This window comes from Gymnoscopelus braueri (genome assembly GCF_963280865.1).
Source record: "Gymnoscopelus braueri genome assembly, chromosome: 16".
In the NCBI taxonomy this organism is placed as follows: Eukaryota; Metazoa; Chordata; class Actinopteri; order Myctophiformes; family Myctophidae; genus Gymnoscopelus; species Gymnoscopelus braueri.
This window is the reverse complement of record NC_137616.1, coordinates 8,012,884-8,038,793: the sequence shown is the minus strand read 5'-3', so window position 1 is coordinate 8,038,793 and position 25,910 is coordinate 8,012,884. Positions and strand designations below refer to the sequence as shown.

The following is a 25,910-nucleotide window of genomic DNA, read 5'->3' as shown; positions in this document are numbered from 1 at the left end:
TATATAGGTTTAAAGTGCTCATAATGGCCATAAGTGGTTCTTTTGGGCTTGTCTTTCCTAAACCTGGTTGCTTATTTATCTCACAAAACATGGCAACACTGGTGCTGGTGCTGGTGTTCCACTTCCGGGTCGTCCGTCCACAGTAATCCATGCTGCTTTTCTTTCCAGCATGGCTCCCAAAAACAAGAAGCAGAAGAAAAGAAACAACAAAATGACTAAATTTAACGAACTCGAAGTCAAGCCTCAAGAGGAACATGACGAAGAGGAGGATGAGGAAGAAGCAGCTGGTGGAGGAGAAGAAGAGCCAAAGCAGAAAAAAAACAACGACGAGCTGAATATAGAGGATGTGTTGAGATGGGGGGGAACGAAAGTAAATATACCTTTAAAACACACACAACACATTAATATCTTAACATAATGGGGTGGAACTCAAGTAAGTACCTTTAAAACACACACAACACAGTAATATCATAACATAATGGGGTGGAACTCAAGTAAGTACCTTTAAAACACACACAACACATTAATATCATAACATAATGGGGTGGAACTCAAGTAAGTACCTTTAAAACACACACAACACATTAATATCATAACATAATGGGGTGGAACTCAAGTAAGTACCTTTAAAACACACACAACGCAGTAATATCATAACATAATGGGGTGGAACTCAAGTAAGAACCTTTAAAACACACACAACACATTAATATCATAATATTATGGGGTGGAACTCAAGTAAGAACCTTTAAAACACACACAACACATTAATATCATAATATAATGGGGGGGGGCTCAAGTAAGTACAGTACCTTTAAAACACACACAACACATTAATATCATAATATAATGGGGGGGGGGGGCTCAAGGGAGTACAGTACCTTTAAAACACACACAACACATTAACATGTTATTATGCTTATTGCATTGCAATTATGCAAAGGTTAATTAATAGATAATTTAGATAGCATGTTATGAGAGACAGATGCCAGGGTCATTTGTTGACCTGGCATCCTAGTGTGTGTATAGTTTCAATGTTAGTTATAGTTAGTAATAGTTTTCAATTATTTAGACTGATAGGTTCTTGGTTTACCTATGATCCTAGATTACTAATTCTATTCATATGATGTATTGATTGATTGATTGAATACTTTATTAACAGTTTGCACAAAAAAAGGCACAGGACAGTACAGTTCAATGCAAGGTCTGCTAAGAGGATTTTAACCCCAAGAAAGCCTAGTATGGCTTGATTCCATTTTGGTCCTTTGTACTCAATTCATTGAAACATTTATGACAGACAAATATACACTACTATGCAAAACATCACCTCATGTTTACCTTGCTTACTGTAAATAAACCTGGATTGCTAAATGCCTAAATTGTCATGTCACATATTGTCATGTCATTATTATGGATAATGTCATCAGTGGAACGTGTTCTGTTTGGTGTTGTTTACTGTACAGAGATGATGACCTTTCACCACTTATTATTAAACAAATGATTATAACAATATTATGATTATTACATTGTAATTATGCAAAGTTTAAAATGTAATTTAGATGTTGCATGTTATGTAGACAGATGCCAGGGTCATTTGAAGACCTGGCATCTTATAGTGTGTATAGTTTCATTTTTTTTAAATATTATACTGTTTACTGATTCTTGGTGACTTACTTCTAACTGAAGTAAGTATTGATTGATTGATTGAATACTGTATTAGTCAGAAATGTAAACAGCACACGGTACAGTCAGACATTAAGACTAAATATATTGACAATTTCTCAACAAATAAAAACTAGACTAACCAAAATATTAGGAAGGGACTAGAGGAGAAGAGATCCAATGGATCTAAAAGACAAGTCATTTTATGTTTGGTTGCGCTCGAGTGTTGCGCTCTGAAAATAGCCGATCTACAAGCTCACAACGCGCCGCAGCGTGAGCTTGTAGATCGGCTATTTTCAGCATGCAACCAATTGTAAAATCAGCCATTACGACGCCATCGAGGCCTGCCAAAATAAAAATGTGTAGACTAAATCAACTGTAGATTTAGTCGACTAAAATCAAATATTTAGTCGACTAAAACTTTTCAGATGACTAAAATATGACTATTTTATTCAGAAGACTGAAACATGACATGGCTTTTTCCACATTTGCGTCTTGCAGGCCGACTACGTGATGCTCGCCAGCATGAACGACGACAACGAGGACAACGAGCTCATCGACGGAGGAAAGAAAGGAGCCATAGACGACCTGGAGGACGGCGAGCTGGAGAAGTTCATCGCCCAGATCGGCATCCGCTCGTTCGCCGCGCAGCAGATCGTACCCGACCAACCAGAAGAACCGGAAGAACCGGGGGGCGGAGCTTCCCAGGTTAGAGCTGTCGTTGTGATCGTGAAATTTTGAGTCGATGATTTAGTTGTCATGCAAATACTTGTGATTTAATTATTTAATTGCGTTTTTGGCATCGAACAATATATGAATACAATTTCTTTTTGGCAAAGGGTAGATATGAATAGTAACTTGCTTGTTCAGGGGATAAATTGAATCTGACCTTTGACACGATCTAAATGTCTCAATAGAAGAGCAGGGACACAAAATACAACCACCCCCCAATTGTATAAGTTATATTGTATTAACATAGTTTACCATACAGATTGGACAAAATTACATTTTATTCATTAGAAAAAAAGTTACATAGTTCGGCTTTAAATACAAAACCTGTTACTGAAAAATACAGTAATCAAAATAAATATATACGTAATCATTTATACTTAAAGTTAGCAAGAATAGCCGATCTATGAGAACACAGTGTGTCACGATGTGCCTCGTTTTTTATTTTTGGCCCTAAATGCCCCCAAAAAGGGAGGCTAGTTTAAAAGTGCACAACGTTTTATACAGATGAATGGAGACGATGGCGATGCTAAGGATTATGCAAAATAATTGCGATTAGCTCAAATAACAGGTGATTATGTACTAACTGTGACAGTCCTACTGTACTCCCCAGGACACTGCTCAGACAGAAGGCCAATCATCCGAGGACGCCAGCCAGAAGGAAAGCAAGAAGGCCAAAGCCAAGAAAGATCCAGAGGCCAGTAAAGACACGCAAGAAGTGAAGGAAAAAAAGACAAAGAAGAACGCCAGGAAGAACGCCAAGCAGAGCGCCACCGTGTTCGAGTTCCAGCCCAGACAGGTGAGGAAGAATTGTGGTACAATTGTACCGTATATATTGTTATTATGTAGTTAAGCTTTTGCCTTAATAAGTTCTGACATTTTGCATACCAGAAGAGTCATGATGCCATGGCACAGGCCCGGTATCTATTGTTTTGTGTACAGCTGGGACCTGGCTGTGACACAAGCAAGTTCTTATCTTTGTATTGGACTACTCTCTCTATCTGCTTTCCCCAAAGAACTATTGTACCACCACCCTGAATGTTTAACCCATTCAGACCGGGAAAAAATCGGTGTCATTTTTAGATTTCTTTGGCTCATAGTGCGGCACCAAGTGCCGTGCTACAAGCTTGTAGATCTGCTATAAAAGATCTTGAACATTTGCGCAAATCTTTGAATATATATATATATTTTTTTGAAAGCAAACATTTGTAACTCAAATCTTTGCTTCTGGGGATTCTACAACAGTGTTCTGAAAAACGTATGTTTCTATATCAGTGGTGCTCAAACGTTTTCATGTCAAGGACTCCCAAAATGATATGTTTTTGGCCGCCGACCGCCATCTGAAAATATTTTGTTCCAGGGACCCCCAGAAGCAAAGATTTGAGTCAAAAATGAGCCTGTATATCTGCTATTTTTGAATAGCCAAAGTATAAAATAATGGTTTAAGTGGTTACACAAATGTGTTCCCGGTTTTAATGGGTTAATACATTTCTCCCATGAGCTCATGTATTCAACTGCTATATCATAATGTCTCCGACTCTGTTCGTCTCAACACAATTACTAATCGACACCTTTGACAATTCCCTGACACAGTTCCTGTTGGTGAAGCCCGGCGGTAAATGGTACGATTTGGAGTACTCGGCGGAGACCCCAGACTCCTCGGGACCACCTCAGGACGCCTCCGTGGTCAACCAGTACAAGGCTCTGGCCCAGCAGCTGTTTGATGCCGAGGCCGAGCTGTACAAGACCCGCAAGAGCATGCAGAAGGGCGCCAACACGGCCTGGATGAAGAACGTGGTCTCCACCGGAACGCTGCCCGATCGCATGGCGGCCATGACGGTGCTGATCCAGGACGCCCCCGTGCACACGCTGGAGCACGTGGACAACCTCGTCAACATGGTGACCAAGAAGGCCAGCCGGCGCCAGGGTAGGATTTTTAGGGATGGGTAATCGTTGGGGATTTTATCGATTTCAGATTCTGCCGATCTGATTCCGGTTCTTCTGATTTTTCCCCCATTTTGGTTAATGGTAAAAAAAAAATAGGTCAAATGTAAATTCTTCTTAGCGTTAACTGAAGTAAATTGTATTTGCTATTACTAGCTGTGTATATCAGTAGTACCTGAAATAGAGCCAATGCTGAAACTTTTTTGTTCTGAAAATACATTTTTTAAATTAACCAAAAACAATTGTCCCTGTCAAATAATCAATGATTGTCAGTTGAAGAAATGTAATGAATAGTAACCTCTCATACAGAAAGCAGTAGCAGTTAAAGCTTGCTGTATGCTTAATTTATAGGAAACTGGACATTTAAATGATTAGGATTCTATCCATAACGAATCCTTCATTTTTGTAGATCTGCTATTTCTGAATAGCCAACGTATAAATGGATAAAGTGGTTAAAATTATTGTGATAACTACTTTTGCTGGGATTGTCGTTGTAGATTGTCTATTTTCGGAAAGCAACACCTGGGCGCAGCCGAGCATAAAATTACTAACATTTTAGTCTAGTTTTTATTTGTTGACAAAATTGTCAATATATTTAGTCATAGTTTTAGTCATCATAGCTTAGTTTTTATTTAGTTTTTGTCAGTGGAAAAAGGTAGTCGGCGAACATTTTTCGTCATAGTTTTAGTCTAACTCTGAGACCCGTCCCTGCTCGCTAGGTATGATGGCCCTGGACACGCTGGCGGAGCTGCTGATATCCGACCTGCTGCCGGAGAGCCGCAAGCTGCGGCACTTCACCCAGCGGCCCTTCGACCGGCTGGAGGAGATGGCCAGCGGGAACCGGGACTCCCGCGACCGCCGGCTCGTCCTCTGGTACTTCGAGGACCGCCTGAAGCGTCACGTGGCCGAGTACGTGACGGCGCTGGACGGGGTGGCGCACGACACCGTGGCGGCCAACAAGGCCAAGGCCCTGGCCACCGCTCACCGGCTGCTGTGCAGCCGACCCGAACAGGAGAGGGCGCTTCTCATACAGGTGAACATCAGTGTTGATTTCGTCGACTAAAACTATGATGAAAAATGTTTCGTCGACCACCTTTTTTTCACTGACAAACTAAATAAAAGCTAAGCTATGATGACTAAAACTAAGACTAAATATATTGACAATTTCGTCAACAAATACAAACTAGACTAAAGTGTTTATGAGGGACGAGTGGAGAAGAGATCCAGTAGAACTAAAAGACGAGTGATTTTATGTTTGGTTGCGCTCGGGTGTTGCGCTCTGAAAATAGCCGATCTACAAGCTCACAACGCGTGGCGCTGCGACGCGTTGTGAGCTTGTAGATCGGCTATTTTCAGCACGCAACCAAGTGTAAAATCAACCATTACGACGCCATCAAGGCACCGCCAAAATACATTTTAGTCGACTAAATCTGCAGTTGATTTAGTCGACTAAAATGTATTTTGGCTTTATAACTAGACAAAAACTAAAACATTTCAGATGACTAAAATATGACTAAAACTAAAAGGAATTTTATTCAAAAGACTGACTAAAACGAAATAAAAATTTGCTGTCAAAATCAACACTTGTGAACACAGATCATTGATTCCCAAGCAGTGGGAAACAAACAACCGGTCTTATTGTTCTGTTGTTTCCAATTGTTTTAACCCATTAAAGGGATAGTTCACCCCCAAAATGACTTTTTTTCTATCGATTAGTCACCCCATGGAGACTTGAATTCATGGATATTGTTTAGTTTTTGTCGCATTCCGAAGCCAATAATTTGATGACCGGCAGCGGTTACGGTAAGAGACACAAAGTGTCTCCTTTGTGTCTCCTACCGGAACTGGTCATCAAATTGTTGGCTTAGGAATGCGAAAAAAAAAAATATATATATACATGAATTCAAGTCTCCATGGGGTGACTAATCGATAGAAGGCCAATTCTACAAATGCGTTCTAAATCAGTGTTTCTCAAACTTTTTCGTGCCACGGACCCCCATCTGAAAATGTTTTGTGCCAGGGAGGGACCCCCAGAAGAGAAGTTATGTGTAAAAAAAATCAAAATTATTCATTCTTTTTCAAACACTTTCAAGATTTTTCAAAAATAGCAGATGTACAAGCTCGCGGCACGAAGTGACGCTCTGCAAGCTTGTATATCTTATCTATTTTTGAGAACCACTGTTCTAAATCCTAAGAGTTTTTCGAAAAACGTATGTATTAAAGATTTGCTGCTTTTGATGCCTTTGTGTGACGCTGTAGTATGATCAAGTATGGCGTTAATTTACAAAAGATAAAATATGGAGATCAGAGGTTTCTGCCCGACAGCAACGATTATAAAATCTCTCTCTCTCTCTTGAAAGGTGGTCAACAAAGTGGGAGACCCCGAGTCTCAGACGGCGGCCAAGGCGTCGTACCTCCTGGAGACCGTGCTCCACGAACACCCCAACATGAAGGGCGTGGTGTGCAGCGAGGTGGAGCGCCTCATGTTCAGGCCCAACATCAGCCCCAAGGCCCAGTACTACGCCATCTGCTTCCTCAACCAGGTACCTGCTCACTTCTTTTACATTTCTTTATTTTTATTTTTTATAACACCTTTTTATTATAACACCTTTTTATTATATTTGATTTATTTACCGGTATGTATTATTTATAATATTTTTTATAAATTACAAATAATATTTGTAAATCTTAATTGGAGTTCTGTACAGGCCTGATAATTAAAACCCGACCAAACCCGATTTATTATTCTTTTGTATTGTAATTTGTTTTTTTTTTGTTTGATTTTTGTTATTGTATAATGTATTCTTATTTCATCTCTGTTACTTTTCAGAATTCAAATTCAAAAATGGCAAAAGTAGCCGATCGACAAGCTCAAAGCGTGTCGCTTCGAGCTTGTAGATCTGCTACAGTTTATGCTTTCGTGTGACGCTGTAGTATGATCAAGTAGGGCGTTAATTTACGAAAAAACACAAAAAGTCAAAATATGGAGATAAGCGGTTTCTACCTGACAGCATCGATATATCATTATTTTTGGTCTGCTTCCTCCCTCTCCACCAGGTGCTGCTCAGCCACGAGGAGGCGGAGCTGGCCACCAAGCTCATCTCCATGTACTTCTCCTTCTTCCGCGCCTGCGTCAAGAACAAGGACGTCAACTCCAAGATGCTGGGAGCGCTGCTGACCGGCGTCAACCGCGCCTATCCCTACACCAAGGCAGGGGACGACAAGGTAAACCTCCAGACTAATTATGTATTTGGCGCGCAGACCCCCATCTGAAAATGTGTTGTGCCAGGGACCCCCATATAAGATTTGTTTTGTTAAAATGTAGATTTTGTTGAAAATAGCAACGTATATTTTCAAATAACCTGTATGTGTGCCAAATGCCAATGTACACCAAGGCAGGCGATGACCAGGTAAACTAGTTCCAGAATGATGTCCCCAGGGGGTCCTTGAAGGGCTTCCAGCATCAAAATCAGCCGATCCACAAGCTCACAAGACGTTGCATCGTGACTTGTTGGGAGCTTGTAGATCTGCTTCTTTGGCTATTTAAATTTGTTTGGGGGGAAAGGGAAATCATTTTTTTAAACGATTATTTTGTATTCAAATACATTTTGTATTATTATTTCGTCTCTTGTCGGGTGGAAACCTCATGTCCAAAAAACTGTTACTTTTCAGGATTCAAATTTCAAAACGGCAAAAGTAGCAAGCTCAAAACTAGTGTGACACTTGATCAAATAGGGCATTCATTTACGGGAAAGAAAAACACAATATGGAGCTAAGAGGTTTCTGCCCGACCGCAACAATTTATAATGGATCAGTTGGATTAACTGTTGCACTCCTGTTGTTGTTGTTGTTGTTTTTTAGGTGAAGGAGCAGTTGGACACGCTGTTCAAGGTGGTTCACATGGTCAGGTTCAACACGGCGGTGCAGGCTCTCATGCTGCTGTTCCAGGCCATGGACTGTCAGCAGACCATCTCAGATCGCTACTACGTGGCCCTCTACAAGTACTGTTGTCTGACTTTGTTGTTGTTTTTAAATGGAGCCATCGGCCAGACCGATATTTCTGTCATTATTTTACTGTTTTTGACGACATCAGTATCTGAAAAAATGTTGTCCCGATTTTTAACCACTTTAAACCTGGCATCCCTATTTCAAGCGCGTTATATTCATTATAGGCGATCATTCATTAATTCTAAAGATAGATGATTGTGAGCTCGTAAGTCGACTATATATGGAGCTTGTAGACTGGCCATCTTAGATTTTTTTCAAATGGATTAGATTTCTGTTCAAAATATGGATAATTGGTGGGTTAGGAGTCAAGATCGGCATCGGACCGGAAAATCTGGCATCGGTCGGGCCCTAGTTTAAAGTTCTTCCACCATGAAGTCAAAGGCAGTTCACACCTAATGGCTCTGTCTCAGTTGCAAGGAAGCTTCCTAGGTAGCATTTTTTAGGAAATAATGGCTGTCTCGTTACAGCAGGAATCATATGAGGCAGGTACCGGTAGGTAACGGTTATTGTTAGAAGTGGTTGCGCAGTTGATATCGGCAGAGCCTTAAATCACATAGCACTGCAGGATGAGAGAGATAGAGAGACCATCACATAATGCACACAATTGCGTGTGAGAGAGACCGACAGAAAGAGAGAGAGAAAGCGACCGACCGACCATGACATAATGTTTATGGTCGCATCTAATCTAATGCGGTTGTGTATGTCTGTGGTCGTCAGGAAGCTTCTGGACCCGGGTCTGTGCGTGAGCTCCAGACAGAGCATGTTCCTCAACCTGCTCTACAAGTCCATGAAGGCGGACATCGTGCTGAGGAGGGTCAAGGCCTTCGTCAAGAGGCTGCTGCAGGTCAGCCAGGAGCAGAACGCCACCTTCGCCTGCGGCGCCCTCTTCCTGGTGTCGGAGGTCATGAAGAACAAGCCGGGACTCTGCCTCCTGCTGCAGGATAACAACCAGGTGAGGAGAGACGCGACGACACGTTGACGTCGTTGACGCGCTGAATTGACCCTTTTGTCGAGTTCTGCTGCCCGTGGGTTAGTTGATGTTGCTAGGTTGGACGAAAATGCTCTCTCTCGATCCACTACCATTAAAAAATATATATTTTTAAGTTGCCTCGTATTGATATTTAATGTATTCAATTCTTATTTAAAACCGTGAAAGCATCCGTGTCATTTTAGATTTTTGCGTTGGCTATTCAAAAGAAATTGCAGATATACTGTGAGCTTGTATATCTGCTATTTTTGAACATTTTTGGAAAATCTTGAAAGTGTGAGAACTACTGATTTGTGAGAACTACTGATTCGGAGAATCGGACTCAGGTCTTAATGGGTTAAAAACATCTATCAGGAGACCAAAAAAGGAGATGAACATATTTTTCCCCATCTCTTTTGTGCATATAGTGTTTGTATTTGTTGATGAGACTGTATGTATTTTTGTATGCTTTGTTGATGAATTGAAGTCAAGTCCCCAGGACCTTTTTGTGTTATCCTTTTAGCTTTAATGTCTTACTGTACCTCGTGCTGTTTTACATTTCTGACTGATAAAGTATTCAAACAATATATTTTAAACTCGGCATCAGTAAAAAGGAACATCTTGGTTTCTCTTATTATCTCATCATTGTCTGTTATTATTATTATTTTATTCGTGTTGTAGGACGGCGAGGAGGAGGTGTTCAAAGACGCCGCTGACGACGAAGGCGACGACGAAGAGGAGCGCTTTGTGGACGCCGACAAAGTCGAGGAAGGACAGAGTGCAGAGCGGACCGCCGAACCGCCCAGACCCGCGGCATCATGGGTACATCACCAGAACCTGGAGGGTAGGTGTGCTGTTAAGATCATATCCCAACATCAGCGGGATCTGGTGTCAGTGGTTCCTCAACCTGTTGGTCGGGACCCCCAGGAGGGTCCCCAGATGATTTTTTTTGGGGGGGTCCCCAGATGATTAGTTTAATATGCTAAATGTTTTCCTCACTCAACAGCAACACACCAATATACAGTATAAGTGTATACAGGGTATCTGCACATTTCTAAAGTGACAATTTAAAGAAGCACTAATTTGGGGCATCAGTGGCCACTTTAGTTTGGACACAAATAACATGGCAGCCCCAACGTCTTTGACTTCATTACCCAAGAGTCTCTGCAAGCATGTAAATCGTAAATGGTGCATTTGTATAGCGCTTTTATCCAAAGCGCTTTACATAGATTGTGCATTACATTCACCAATTCACACACACATTCATACACCGATGCCGGAGGAAACCACGCAAGGCACCAACCTGCTCATCGGGAGCAATTAGGGGTTCAGCGTCTTGCTCAAGGACACTTCGACACTAACTCTTCTGGGGGAGCCCGGGATTGAACTGGAAACCTCACGGCTTCCATCCGGCCGCTCTACCGGCCACTCTACCCCTGCCGCCCCTGTCCGGCGAGGACGCGCTGTGATTGGCCAGTCTTCGCTTTGACTGTCAGTTCTGCCTTGGAGCCTTGGCAAATGCCAGGATGAAACTCATTGTCTCCCCTATACATAGTAATAGAGTCAAGCTCCTAGCAGGGACCCCCCTGAGTCTATACATTTATGGAAGGATGATTGTTATTGCTTAAACATGTAACTTTATCATTTTGTGGGACATAATATGCTATGTAGTTGTTAAAAAGTTACATAGTGCTGCTTTAAGGACTTTTAAGACTTTTTTTAATACCTCTAAAATAATACTGCGTCAAAGGTCATCAACAAACTATACTATAAAAATGGTCAAACATTGTGAGCTTGTAGATCTGCTATTTTCACTCAGTAAAATGCCTCTATTCAAATTTGAGTCCAGAGGTAATGGCATCAAAATATACTTGGCATCAAAGTGTTCAAACGTTTTCGAAAGTAGCCGAACTACAAGCTTGTAGAATAAGTGGTTAATTTATGTTTTGTAATAATAATCTAAATCTGCAAAGTAACTAGTAACTAAGTCACTAGTAACAGCCCAGACCCGATACGTTGACAAAGATGCAAACTTAGACATTTTCTCTATCATTTGTATTTATTTTAGTTTGTTTTGTAATCATACAATAATTGTTCAGGTATTTATCATTTTTGTAAAGCTACATTTGTGTTTTATTTCAGTTACGGTAACTAAAATGTTTTTTTTTCCCCCCACATCCAGTGTTGGTTATTTTGGTAGCTCTAGTTAACTATAATAACCTTGGATACTAGTAGTATGACTGAGAAAGCAGGGAAATATGAATTGTCTTCTCATATTGTCAACTGTGTCCATTGTTTCTTACCAGGGAAGACCATGGAGACGTACGACCCTCTGCACAGAAACCCTCTGTACTGTGGTGCTGACCGCTCCACACTGTGGGAGTTACAGCGGGTACGTAGTTTCCCATACTGGTTAGTGGTTACACCTTTTTCAACAATCAAGAATCAACTTTCTTACGATGTGAGAGTGTGGACTGGCCGACACCGACCGATCGCTGCCCGCTGCTGTGTTTTTCAAAATAGAAGTTTGAGAGCGTTTTGAAGTTTAAAAGACAGTAGAAAACACTGCGGTCAAAAGAGATGGCTGCCGTTCGTTTTTGGTCGGCTGCACTCAGGATGCACTCGGTTCCATTCGGGCTCACTCGAACTCGCCACCTGATTGGCCAACTTTCGCTGTCAATCACGTTCTGTGACAGCGAAAGTTGGCCAATGAGCCTATCAGCGTCGTCGCTCATCGTTCTGATGAGCGACGACGCTGATAGGCCCGTCCATTTGGTGAACGGGCTAGAAACGCCCAGACAAGCCTTCAGGCCAGACTCCTTCCTGAAATCAAATGCAAATGAGATTTCCGGAGGGAGGGGGGGTTTACCAGGCTAACCAGTTCCGGGTGCCTGACACAATGTCCTGCCAGTCTCATCCTTGTCTGCGACTGGCGGGAGGCCCCTGTAAGAGGTCCACATTTCTGATGCGGTCTGACCATTTGACGTCAAGTGCCATTCGTAACATTCTTGTGTATCCGCATCTTTTGTATTTGTTGATAAAACTAATTTGGGAGAAGGGGAGAACAGTGGTTTGCAGATGAGGTTGACATAAATTGTTTTTTATTTTATTTTATCATCACTATATCTACTAGTGTGATGTTCTACCTTGTTCTTCACATGTAACTGTAAATTAATCGTTTCTCTCATGTGCTGTTCTGTGTGTTTGTGTCTCTTCCAGCTCTCAGAACATTACCACCCCTCAGTGTCTCTGTTTGCCAAGACCATCATACAGGTATGGCACTACAGCATCTAGTTTGCGGGTGCTAAACTAACGCTCTTGGACAATAAAAAGACCCAGTGCATTGTTTTTCCCAGAGTTCCATGCTTCTCCTGTCAGTGACGCGTTATTATGGATTCCACCAACCTTATGGGATAGACCCTGTGTCTGATTAGTTTTACTGAGGTTAGGTTTAGGCATAATTGCAAAAACGAGAACTGTCAATCACAGTGACTACTGGCCAATCACAGCGGGTCTCCCTAGAAAAGCGGTGGTATACATAAGCACGCGTCAGTGACGACTTTCTTTTTTTAGAGCCATTTTTTTGGCCAAATGCCAGGGCAGTTAAACAAGTTAAACAATGATTTTTAAATCCATTGAAATAATTAATTGTGTTTAAAAATGACTAATATTTGTACAAACACCTGAGTCAAAGGTTCATACATGCTCAGCCAATCAGACTTACTGGATCGGTTTGAAGATGGGGAGTTAAGAATTCACAATCTCAACAAACAGACACTGGTGTCTAAAAACCGTACCATCTCGTCCAAAACTGTTACTTTTCAGGATTCAAAAGTAGCAGATCTACAAGCTCGAAACATGTTGTGAGCTTGCGGATCTGCTACTTTTGATGCTTTTGTGTGACGCTGTAGTATGATCAAGTGGGGCGTTAATTTACAACAAAAAAACACAAAGTTAAAATATGGAGATAAGAGGTTTTTGCCCAATAGCGACCGTAGTTGAAACAAAAACAGCCGATCTACTACAATGGCCCATCTCTTGTAGATCGGCTATTTTCCCACCAAAATCTTCACCCCCAGAATAGGGACGCTATGGTTCTTGTGGTTAAGGAATGTGATCGTCGGTGACAGTCCTACTGTTCTCCTAGACCTGGATGTGTGTGTGTTTTGTGTTGTCCAGGGACAACTGATCCAGTACACCGGAGATCCACTGCAGGATTTCACTCTGATCCGCTTCCTGGACCGTTTCGTCTTCAGGAACCCCAAACAAGTCAAAGGAAAACGTAATTATACTTCTGACTTCTTTTTTATCAGTTGTGCTTAAGTTGCGGAGGGGGAGAACAGGGGTCATTTTAAGATTTCTTTGGCTATTTTTGATAAAATCGTGAAAATGTGTGCAAATCTTTGAATATGTATATTATTTTTATTTTAAAGCATTTTTAACTAAAATCTTTGCTTCTGAGTGGTCCCTGGAACAAAAAAAATTGGCTGCCAATTGCATATCATTTTGGGGGTCCTTTGAGAACCACTGATATAAAGCAAAAAATATATATATTTATTTTTTTACTTTATTTATTGATTTAGAAGACATTTGTAGAAGAAGCAAAGATTTGAGTTAAAAAAATTTGCTTTAAAAATATGTATATATTCAAAGATTTGCACAAAATAGCAGATCTACAAGCTCTTAGCGCAGCACTCGGTGCCACGCTAAGAGCTTGTATATCTGCTATTTTTTAATAGCCGAAGTATAACATGATGGTCATAGCTAAAATCTAAAATGACACAGATGCGTTCCCGGTCTTAATGGGGTAATAATGGACTTTGTTGCGTTTACCTCCTCAGAAAACACAGACACCACAGTGATGCAACCCAAACAGAAGATATACCTGAACAACCACGTCCGCTCTCTGGCAGGTCAGTTCATTTCGTCTGCTTTGTGTCACATCATGGACGCAGAGCCGGGCATCAGATGTACGTGCGTTGGTTGTGTGATATCGTCTCTGTCGGGTGGAAACCTCATATGTTCAAAACTGTTACTTTTCAGGATTCAAATTCAAAAACGGCAAATGTAGCAGATCTACAAGCTTGAAACGCGTCGCTTCGTGCCGCTTTTCGAGCTTACGGATCTGCTACTTTTGATGCTTTTGTGTGACGCTGTAGTATGATCAAGTAGGGTGTTAATTTATGAAAAAACACAAAAAGTTAGAATATGGAGATAAGTGGTTTCTGCCTGACAGCAACAATATCTTGAGCTGTGATGTTTTTTTGTGTTTAGTCTTGAGAAGTTTACCTGGCCTCAGTAAGTTTAATTCCGTGGAACAAAATAGAACTAAAACTAAAACTCTTAAGACTAATTGTTTTTTCTTCTAGTTGTATGAGCATTTATGAGGAAATCAGTTCAAGTGTAGTCTGGATGTATTTAAATAACCAAAGATCACACACATTTTTTTGGATAGAAAGATGCACAAGAAAATGTGATATTTAGAAGTATATTTTTAGAATTACGTTCAAAAACTGGTTTAGCATTTTGTTTGAGATATAACCACTTAAACCCAGATACTTTGTTGATCGGAGTCCCCCAGGGCTCTGTACTCGGTCCCCTTCTCTTTTTTTCCTTTTATACCAAATCTCTTTACCGAAAATCGGCCATCTGCAAGCTCACAATGTGACACGTTGTGAGCTTGTAGATGGACAATTTGCGCCAGGATAGGGATACTAGGGTTCATGTGGTTGAAGGATGTCTGTCTGTTTTCCAGTGAACTGTGAGGCGTTTCTGTCGAAAGACGAGAGTCAGATCCCTGTGGACGAGATCTTCTTCCACCGGTGAGACCACACACACACACACACTCTAAACACACTCTGACACTTCACACCAGAGAGCACACACACCCTACTCTTCCAACCCATTCAGATGCTATCAATGCATTGAATGGGACATTATCACGTTTTATCACAAAGTAGGCGACATACTGACCTACCCGCGATTTATTAGACCATTCATTGGGTGTTATCAGGACATACTGACCTACCGACGGAGATGACTTATATAAGTTACGTTTTGGTTTTGGTTTTGGGACCATGACGGAGGCGCGCAGTCTCAAGCGAACTGGAGCCACGTGAAGCACCACCGAGCGAGCTAAAGAGAGCGAGTTGCCGTGCTGAACGTTGCGACGTTCGCTTGAGCCTACTCAGCGCTGTCCGCGTTATATACCGATAGGCACAGAATCGTAAATCATGTTGTGGGGACTGTTGTGGGACGGGTAGGTCAGAATCTCGATTACTTTGCCCATTCAATGGTGGTCTGATAAATCGCCGGTAGGTCAGTATGTCGCTACTCGCTAGCCTCGATTTCCAGGCTTTTATTGTTTAGTTTTGCTAAAAAATAAAAGCCTGGACCAGCGCGTCGGTGTACCCGGTATAGGAAGTGTTTCATTTCCCCAACCAACCAGAGTGCAGTGGGCGTCGCTCGTAAGGTTGTGTTGACGGGGCGGGGGCTGACGGACAGATGGTTGAACCAATGGGATCAGGCGCATTCTCTCCGCTGATTTTAAACCTGCCCCTCTATACACGAAAGCAGGAAGGCTAGTGCAGCCTAGTATGTCGCCTACTCGCCCATTCAATGGTGTGATAAAACGTGATAATGTCCCATTCAATGCATTGATAGCATTCGAAGCCGGTGCACCCTTCCATTGAGACATAAGACCCGGGTTTCGGGTAGGACACTTTTACTGGTTGACGTCTGTCATTAAAGTTATTTGAAGCAGACTAGATGGGTCACTTTCTTCATTGTACTTTTGTGACCTCTGGCAGGTTCTTTAAGAAGCAGGAGAAGGAGAAGCAGAAGAAGCGTCGACTTAAGAGAGAGGACGACGAGGAGAGCGTGGAAGAGGTGGACGATGACGAGTTTGAGAGAATACTGGGTGGGTTACACGTAAAGGCATAGTATGCAACTTTGCCCTGTGTTTACGTAACGCAACAAATAAATAAATGTCTTTTGTGTTTGCTCTCAGACTCTGCTGAGGGAGACGATTTGTTCAGGGATCTACCTGAAGATGACCTGGACTTTGCTGGGTAAGAACTGATTCACAACTCTGACACTTACAGTTAACCCATTCAATCAACACATCAACACATCTCTCGTCATTTTAGATTTCTTTGGCTATTCAAAAATAGCAGATATACAAGCTCAAATCTTTGAATATATATATATTTTTAAAGCGAACATTTGTAACTGTCAAATGTCTCAACAAATGTCTTCATTTATCTGAAAAACTATTGTTGCTATTTCAGTGCTGCTCAAACTTTTTCATGTCAAGGACCATCCAAACATCCCCATCAGATCATGTTGTTCCAGGGTAGCCTGGTAAACCCAAATGTACTCATCCAAATGCAAATGAGATTTCCGGAAGGGGAATGGTTCACCATGCTAGTGCCAGGGACCACCCCAGAAGCAAAGATTTGAGTTAAAAATGTTTTTTCAAAAACAATATATGTATTCAAAAATGTGCACAAATGTTCAAGATGTTTCAAAAATAGCAGATCTAAAAGCTCATTGCGTGGTTTTGAATAGCCAAAGAGACACAGATGCGTTCCCGGATTGAAACGAATGAACCAAAACTAGAATTGGAAAAGAAAATGTAGTTAACTGAAATCATGTTATTTTGTTATTATGTTATCGTTACGTTATTATAAGGTTAACATTGTTAACGTGCTCTCATGTGATGTCCTGGTCAGTGACGTGAAGAGCGGTAAAGGGAAGAAGAAGCAGGGATCGGAGGCGGACTCTGATGACTCTGACGCGGACATGGAGGACCTGGACGACGAGGAGGTGTCTCTGGGCAGCATGGACGAGGAGGAATTTGGAGACGAGCTGGAGGAGGAGGGAGGAACCTTCATGGGCCCCGAGGGAGACGATGACGATGATGATGATGAGAGTATGGATCATCAAAATACTCTTCTCTGATACTATTACTATATTCTTTGTTAGTGGTGATGTTAAGATCAGTGGTTCTCAAACTTTTGGGGGGAATTTCAAGGACCCCCATAACTCTGAGAGTATCCATTTGGTTCCATTTCTATACTCTCAGAGTTACAGTCCTGTAAAGGTCTTTAACTTCAAGGACCACCATAACGCTGAGATTTCCATTTGTACGCTCTCAGAGTTACAGACCTTTTAAGGGTCCATTTGGTTCCATTTGTACGCTCTCATAGTTACAGACCTGTATGGGTCCTTTTGGAGCCCCCTCAAGGAACCCTGAGGGTCCCTGACCGCACCTTGAGAACCACTGTATTAGATGACTCGGGTAGTTGAATTGACAACAATTCCCGTTCAAGCAAAGCTAGCAAAAATGGTCGCCATGTTAACCAAATTAACCCTGGCTTCCCTATTTCGGGCAAATTGGCAAGTGAGGAAGTGAGGAGGCAATCTCCATTATGTCGGTATCATTCATCAATACATCCAAATAGTCGTGTATGTGTGTGTAAGCTTCATTAACACATCGGGTGCCAAAAACGGTCCGGACCGTTTTTGAGAATCCAAACGAGGAGTGCCTAAAACGGTCCGGACCGCTTTTGACCCAATTTTTTTTTTATACGTTGGGCCCACGTGGGGCGCTCTAACGAAACTTTGGGATCATCCAAGGAGTTTCTGAGAAGGAGAGGCCGGATGTGGATCCATGTCAAAAATCCTTCCGGTCGGCCTTTCCAATGTTATCTCCTTGACTAAAAGCTTAAAGGGATACTTCACTTTCACATAAAATAAACATAAAAAAAAAATATTTAAAAAAAATGAAAGAAGTTATGGCAAAATAAAGGCCCCCTCACACATTAGTAGGACACTCTAATGCGTGAGGGGGCCATGAATTTTCCATTACTTTTTTCATTTATTTTTAATATATTTTTTAAATGTTTCCCCGACCCGAAAGTGAAGTATCCCTTTAATATATCCATTTCTTTTTAACGTGGTGGAAGCGAGGCGTTTCGATCGGCGATCACTCTGCAATGGAGGATCGCGTTAGAAATATTATTGTTCCAGGCGTTAGTCGGGACCCTCCGCCGTCTCGCACGCACGCTTTGTTTACATGCACTTCCGCGTCGGGGCTTCTACAGCACGAAACGTATCAACGTAAGTGGATGGAAGAATAGCCGGCACTGAACGTATAATATTTGAATAAACCTCTGGCACCCAATGTGTTAATAACTGATCATGTGAAATCTGTATACTGATTGGTTTGTTAACTTGTGCGTTCTGTCCGCAGTACCAGAGCTTGATGAAGAGGAGGATGATGATGATGGTGAGTAGTTGTACATAATACACTTGGTTTATCAAATGTAAATGTCATGTAATTTACCATTTTCACAAGGGGGACATTTTGCTCTCGCATCACACCCAGCCAGTGGTGGAAAGTAACCTATCACATTTACTCAAGTACAATTTATAGGTACTTTTGCTGACAAGCTGTGAGCTTGTAGATATATTTTTCCGAGTGTGGCACACACACGCATAAAATGACTTGATCTCTTCTCCACTAGTCCCTCCCTAACATTTTAGTCTAATTTTTTTTTGTTGACGAAATTGTCAGTATATTTAGTCATAGTTTTAGTCATCATAGCTTAGTTTATTTTATTTTTTTATTTAGTTTTCATCAGTGAAAAAAGGTAGTCGACAAGCATTTTTCGTCATAGTTTTAGTCGACAAAATTACCACTGCATGCAGAGAATATGATCAACAACCATTGTCAAAATCAAGTGCAACGCGACCATTTGAATAGATGACATTTAGATTTATTCTTCCAAGTGGTTCTCAAAGTGGGGTCCTTGATGGGGTTCTAGGGGGTCCCCTGCTAAATTATGTAAGGGATAATTGTCGCCGCGCGGGTAGTTGTTGAGAAATAACTCCCTTCGGGATGATTAAACACCTCGGCTTCGCCTCAGTGTTTAATCATCCTGTCGGGTGTTATTTCTCAACAATTACCGGCGTGGTGACATTATCCCGCTTATTACACAGCTACTTAATGTAACATGTAACCCAAAAGTAACAACAAAACGAAGTATTTCCTTGCTTACGGTAATGAAAGTATTCCATAAGTGTTGCTCTGGGCGGACACGGTCGCCTCAGAAAACAAGGAAGTGTTGATCAAATGGAATCAACTCTCGGTTATTGCATCGTCCATTTCTCGCTTCAAATGTTTTCAAAAACGTTTAGTTGTAAATGACATTGGCCGCGTTTCCCAAAGAGATTCGTAGAGATGCTGCGTAGAGATCCTGCGCAGGTCCTACAACGGGTCTTACGTGCGTCCACGCAGGCTGGGCAGTACCTTAGCAGGCACGTAGATTTCAGGTCATGCGTAGCCTACGCAGCTTGCGTAAGAGCCTCCTACACAGCTGGGACCCGGCGAAACCTACGCTCTACCCTCATTAGAAGCAGCTGGTTAGAAACACCATCGTCGTGGGTTCCCAAGTCCACGGCGTTACGTGTCTGCTAAAACTACATTCGGGCAACAGCATGCACGTATCCTACTCTCCTCCTACTCCTTGGAGAGGCGTAGCCCTGAGTGCTGTCCTACGCAGCAGTTTGTTACGAGCGCCCTGGGGCGCTCGTAACACCCATCGTAGCGAAATAGATCTATGAAAAGACCGACCGACCACACACACACACACACACACACACACACACACACATAATTTATATATATATATATATATATATATATATATATATATATATATATATATATATATATATATATAAATAAATTACGGCCGGGCCGGTGCGTAACGTGCAATGCCTATACCAAAAAAACAGACATACAAGCTGTCAACGCACTGCGACATGCCGTGTCGACAGCTTGCAGATCTTTTTTTTTGGGTAGGGCGAGCGGCTGCGCTGCTTCGTCCTCTATGCATGAACCCGAAGTTTACAAATTGTACTCTCACGGATGATCCGATCATCTGATAAAAAATATTAAGCATAAGCCAAGTTAACTAAAGGTATATAAATGATGCTGAGCATGTTTCCTTGATTTCTAAGTTTTATAGTTAAAGGGATACTTCACTTTCGGGCCGGGGACACATTTAAAAAAAATATTAAAAATAAATGAAAAAAGTTATGGAAAATTCATGGCCCCCTCACACATTAGTAGGACACTGCGTGTCGTGAGGGGGCCATGAATTTTCCATAACTTTTTTCATTTATTTTTAATATTTTTTTTAAATGTGTCCCCGGCCCGAAAGTGAAGTATCCCTTTAAACGTTATGATGAAAGTCCCCAGTTCCTCTCACAAAGTGACAGCTGTTGCGCTCGCCATGTTTATGAATGGTTAAAAAATCTTTTGAAAGCAGATCTACAAGCTCACAACGCCTCACAAGCTTGTAGATCTGCTATTTTCAAAAGATTTTAATACATATTAAATTTGGGAAATGGGACATTCTGCATACCTTTACTTTTGGTATCTTAAGTATATTTAATTTACTTGCATAATGGGGACACTTTAGTGTTTTATTTACCTTGCAGATGTCACCTCACCACTGTAATTTAATTCATAAATATATTATTCAAAAGTTGTATTTGGAGTGGACTGCTTCAGGACATCTGACAGTTGGCTCTGGTATTTTTATGATCCATTTCACTGTATATATTCGCAAGAGGTCTTTACGTGCATGCTGTCTCCCGAGTGTAGTTTTAGCACACACGTAACGCTGTGCGCTTGAGAACCTACGACGATGGTGTCTCCAGAAGCCAGTTTAGATGGCACGTAGGGCACACACAGCTGCTAGCTACTAGCGAAGATAGTGCGTAGCGGGGTTGCTACTGCGCAGCTGCGTGGAGGCTCTTACGAAGCTTCTAGGCTACGCACGAGCTGAAATTTGTTTGGGAAACCCGGCCATTGTGTGTTTGTTTACATGGGTGTCATGTTAGATACTGCATACAATTCAAGTAGTGCAGCTAGGTGCTCTGAGCTTTTGATTAGACAGCGGTCTGTTATTGAGCTCATCATTCAGAAATAACACACTGCTGAATTCAGCGACTGACCAATCAGAATCAAGCATTCAACCAAGCCGTGTAATAATTATAGTTAGGAACCAAATGGACTCTTAAAGGCCTGTAACAGTAGTGATAGTCTGTGGCCTATACAGAATACTGAACAAATTAAAAACACACACAGTTGATAAGACCTTTTGGGCGTTCATCTTGTACACATGTATTATCTTTGCACACATTAATAGTATTAGAATATATAAAGTATTAGAATATATATGTAATATGTTGTCATGTATGCCTCATTCTTCAGACTCTGACGTAGAGGAGGAACCGGAGCTGCCGTCCCGCTCTAAGAAGACCAAGAGGAAGATCACAGAAGATCTGGACTTCTCCGAATCCATAGGTTTGTTCAGTGATGCTCAACCTTTTTTTTTCCATTTCAAGGACCCCTAGTTTGATATGCATTGGGTCCATTTGGTTCAATTTGTACACTCTCAGAGTAACAAAGGTCCGCTTGGACCCCTCGTGGTCCCCCGGACGCGATGTCAAGAACCAGTTGTTAGAACTTTATTAACCCATGCGATAACCGGGAACGCATCTGTCATCATCATTTTAAGATTTCTTTGGCTATTCAAAAATAGCAGATATACAAGCTCATACAGTCGCGTAACGAGGCAACAGTATGCCCCGATGCGAGGTGGTCACAGCGGGCCCTCATGAACGCGCATGCACGTGCTGTGTTCATAATTTTTATTTTATTTTTTTCTGGGTGGGGAGGTGCCCCTAACGTCATGGGCCCCAACGCAACCGCGTTGTCTGCGTGACGGTAGTGACGCCCCTGAGCTCATAGCTTGTAGACCTATTTTTGAAAAAGATCGTGAAAATGTAAAAACTGTCTTCTAAATCCTAACAGTTTTTCTTTCTTTTTTACGTATTTGGCCGTGGACCCCCCATCTCAAAATATTGTTCCAGGGACCCCCAGAAGTTGTAACAGAGTTAAAAATGTTCGCTTTAAAAAATATACATTTTCACGATTTAAAAAGAAAATAGCAGATCTACAAGCTCATAGCGCGGCACTCGGTGCCGCGCTATGAGCTTGTATATCTGCTATTTTTTTATAACCCAAAGAAATCTTAAAATGACACATATGCGTTCCGGTCTTAATGGGTTAAATACACATTTATGGCTATATTAACTGACATTTATGTATTGAGCACTTTGTAAAACCATGTGTTATAAGTGACATTTTTTTTGCCACAGTGGATGAGTAACACTCCCTCCTACACCATAGGTTCTAAACCAGAGAAGAAAAATAAATTAAAGAAAGCAAAGAAGCCGGACTTCTCTATGTTTGCGTCTGCTGAGGAGGTAAGATTATTATTATTATTATCTATTTATATATATTATATATATTCACACTGTCAGTACAGATTAGATTTTTGGCCTATCCAGAATCTGATTTGGTTTTATCAAGTCTTTTTTATTATTGAAATTCTTTATTAGGAATAGCCCCTTGAGATGTAGCATCTCGTTTTAGAGGGGATCCTAGGTACATGATACACTGTATAGACATTTTCCTAAAACTAAAACAAACTAAAACAAAAACAAAGCAGAGGGGAAAACAAAACATTAAACAACAAGCAATTACAACAACCAATTCAACAAACAATATCAGATATGACAAAACAAGTGAACAACAAGACAGATGACAGGAGCCACAACAGAACAGGACAGACAGACAGACAGACAGGACAAACACATAAAACAGAAAATGTAAAGCATAAGAATGGAACATTAAGTCAACACAGACAGAACAATATCGTGAATGTCAGTATATTTAGAGTGATTAATAGAGGTTATATGACAATGTTATAGTTATGAATTAGTTATAGACATGTACATACATTCTCAAAGTAAGAAGATGAAATGGAACGAATATTTGCCGGTAGGTTATTCCAATCTGAAGGCACTTTAAACATAAAGGCTTTCTTGGCTGTTGCTTTTGAAAAAGTGGGAACAGTAAAGTAGAGTTGGCTGGAATGCCTCAAGTGATAGTCTAGATACTCAAGTGAAGTCTGAACAGCAAACCAACATGGAAATAGATGTGTGCTGATCAGATGTGAACCACATTCCTATACAGTGTAGGTGGTTTGAAAAGTGATTCAAATCTGATTTCTCAGTGTCTCAGTCAGGATACTTCATCGTCGCTTGCCAAGAATAGCCGTTCTACAAGCTCACAACAGGGTTCCCACACATTTTTAACAATGAATTTTCAAAACCTTTTCATAACTTAAGTATATAAGTATATGCGTAAAGCAATAATGAGGCTATATACACCAGTGTTCTATCAATGCACCAAGACAGGCTCGAGCAAAGGACAAAGGTGTCATGTGAAAAACAGATCTACAAGCTAACAATGAATCACGGTGCAACATACACATGTATGTTGTAGATCTATTATTTTTGACACGTGACGTCCTGTATTCATTAGGCCACAAGTATTTCACGTAATGCTAGACTTGTTTTGGGACATGTTTTTTTATGAACAAAATTATACAATTATATCAAAATATTTCCAGGAATTTTATGACCGTGGGAACCCCTTCACAAGCTTGTAGAATGGCTATTTGTGGCGCCGTCTGAATACACAAATCTAATCTGATCACTTCCTAAAAAAATTTGTTTTTGTGTGCGACTCTCTTGTATGAGGAAATAGGGCATTAAATGTACGACAAAACATAAAAATGTGAAACATGGAGATGCAAGGTTTCTGTCCGACAGCAATGAGAAGATAAGTGTGGACAGTCAGTCTTAAAGATCTGATGTGAGGAACAAATCAGGTTTGCCTGTAGTCTGAGCAAACTCGGCCTTGCTGGTGTCGGGATGTGATTTTGAACAATTTAGGCACTTAGCAGGATAAGGATAGGATAATTCCTTTTAACAGGTCGTTCATGAAAGTCCTTGCGGTCTTGTTTCCAATGAGAACCTGTGAGCAATTGGGGTTAAGAGTCTTGCTCAGGGACGAATTTCATATCATCGGCACATATGCTGAGATGGAATCGAACCTGGGGCAACCAGGGCCTCTGGTTCCCTAGGCGGGCTCACTAACCACTCAGCTATGGCCGCCCATAAGCAGACGCTCTTATCTAGAGCAACTTGCAATAAGCAAGGTAAACACATACATCAAATGCAGAGAGACGTGTAAGTGCCTCAGTAATCTAGGATCACAGGTAAACCAAGAACCTAGCGTCAGTCTAAACAATATACTATCAAAACCATAATCTGTACATTGAAACCTGGGTGTGAATGTTTGTTCCAGTTTGGTTCCATGTTGGATGAGAACGCCGGGTCCATGTTTGACAGCACCGGTATGAACGCCATGGCCAACACAGACAAAGCAGGTAAGACCCCAACACTTTGAACCAGTCTCTCTGCCAGTGTTTGTTGGTTTTGTCACTGGCGGACTGTTAATACACTGACCTTTATAAAATGGCCGTAAAGATTTGGATTGGATTAAAAGTTCTCTGTCTTTACACAAGATTAAAGATTATTAGAATGGGTCAAACTAGCAATCAATATTTATTGATTATATGATTAAATTGAATAAAGCATGATCGATAGAATAATAGCGAGTGACAGCTCTAGTGAAGATCTCACATTTTCTTGCTATGTGAGACTAGATAGATAGACGACTGATTACTAGACTGAAAGAAAATAAATAACAAAATCAGCGGTAATATTTTTATTCAGTGAGCTAGATGCTAGCCAAGTACATAATCTTCTCAACAGAGAGAACGCCCTTTTGGGTGATGAACCCATTCTGTTGGGTCCAGCCTTACTCTTGTTATAGCATTGGTTCTCAAACTTTTTATTTATCGCAAGGACCCTCTGTCTGTGAGTGTGCAAATGGAACCAGGTCCATTTTGCACACTCTCAGAGTTACAGCCCTTAAAAGGTCCATTTGGTTCCTAGCTATCAATCACTTAGCTGGGGACCCCCTTGAATCCTCTCAAAGACCCCCTGGTGGGGGTTGGCTTTAACCACAGCTTTAAGTCTTGGTTCTCAAAGTGTGGTCCGGGGACCCCCAGGGGTCCTTGGAGGGATACCAGGGGGTCCCCAGCAAAATTAGTTAATATAGTGTCACAATCATTTTAACCACTTTAACCATATTTTAGTTTGGCTATAAAAAAATAGCAGATATACAAGCTCATAGCGTGGCACCGAGTGCCGCACTATGAGCTTGTAGATCTGCTATTTTTGAACATATATATACTGTATTTTAAAGCAAACATTTGTAACTCAAATCTTTGCTTCTGGGGGTCCATGGAACAATATTTTGAGATGGGGGGGTCCGCGGCCAAATACATATAATTTTGGGGGTCCTTGACTTGAGAACCACTGGCTTAAAGCGTCCGCTTGACCTCAACTCTCCCCCGTCTTGTCGTTGTGTCTTCCCGCAGGGGTGAAGCAGCTCAAGTGGGAGTCTCAGAGGGACGACTGGATGCGCGGCAGAGACGCCAAGACCCTGCGACGCAAAAAAAGCTCCTTCAACAAGAGGAAGATGACCACCATGTTTGGCCAGGTCAAGGCCAAAGGAAGGACTTTCAAGAAGAAAAAATAA

General features: G+C 41.4%; 1 protein-coding gene across 1 annotated transcript; it reads left to right on the top strand.

Moving 5' to 3' along the window:
- Positions 1-140: 140 nt before the first annotated feature.
- cebpz (CCAAT enhancer binding protein zeta) lies at positions 141-25,910 on the top strand (the record flags this gene model as incomplete). Its single annotated transcript, XM_080454136.1, has 23 exons — positions 141-370; positions 2,164-2,370; positions 3,005-3,190; positions 3,985-4,318; positions 5,055-5,368; positions 6,696-6,878; positions 7,393-7,560; positions 8,197-8,336; positions 9,061-9,295; positions 9,992-10,154; positions 11,617-11,702; positions 12,530-12,583; positions 13,490-13,592; positions 14,152-14,223; positions 15,066-15,132; positions 16,120-16,229; positions 16,320-16,380; positions 17,044-17,243; positions 18,567-18,602; positions 21,600-21,692; positions 22,581-22,657; positions 24,609-24,690; positions 25,750-25,910. The coding sequence occupies exons 1-23, from the start codon at positions 170-172 to the stop codon at positions 25,908-25,910; spliced, it is 3,333 nt and encodes a 1,110-aa protein (XP_080310262.1). The 5' UTR covers positions 141-169.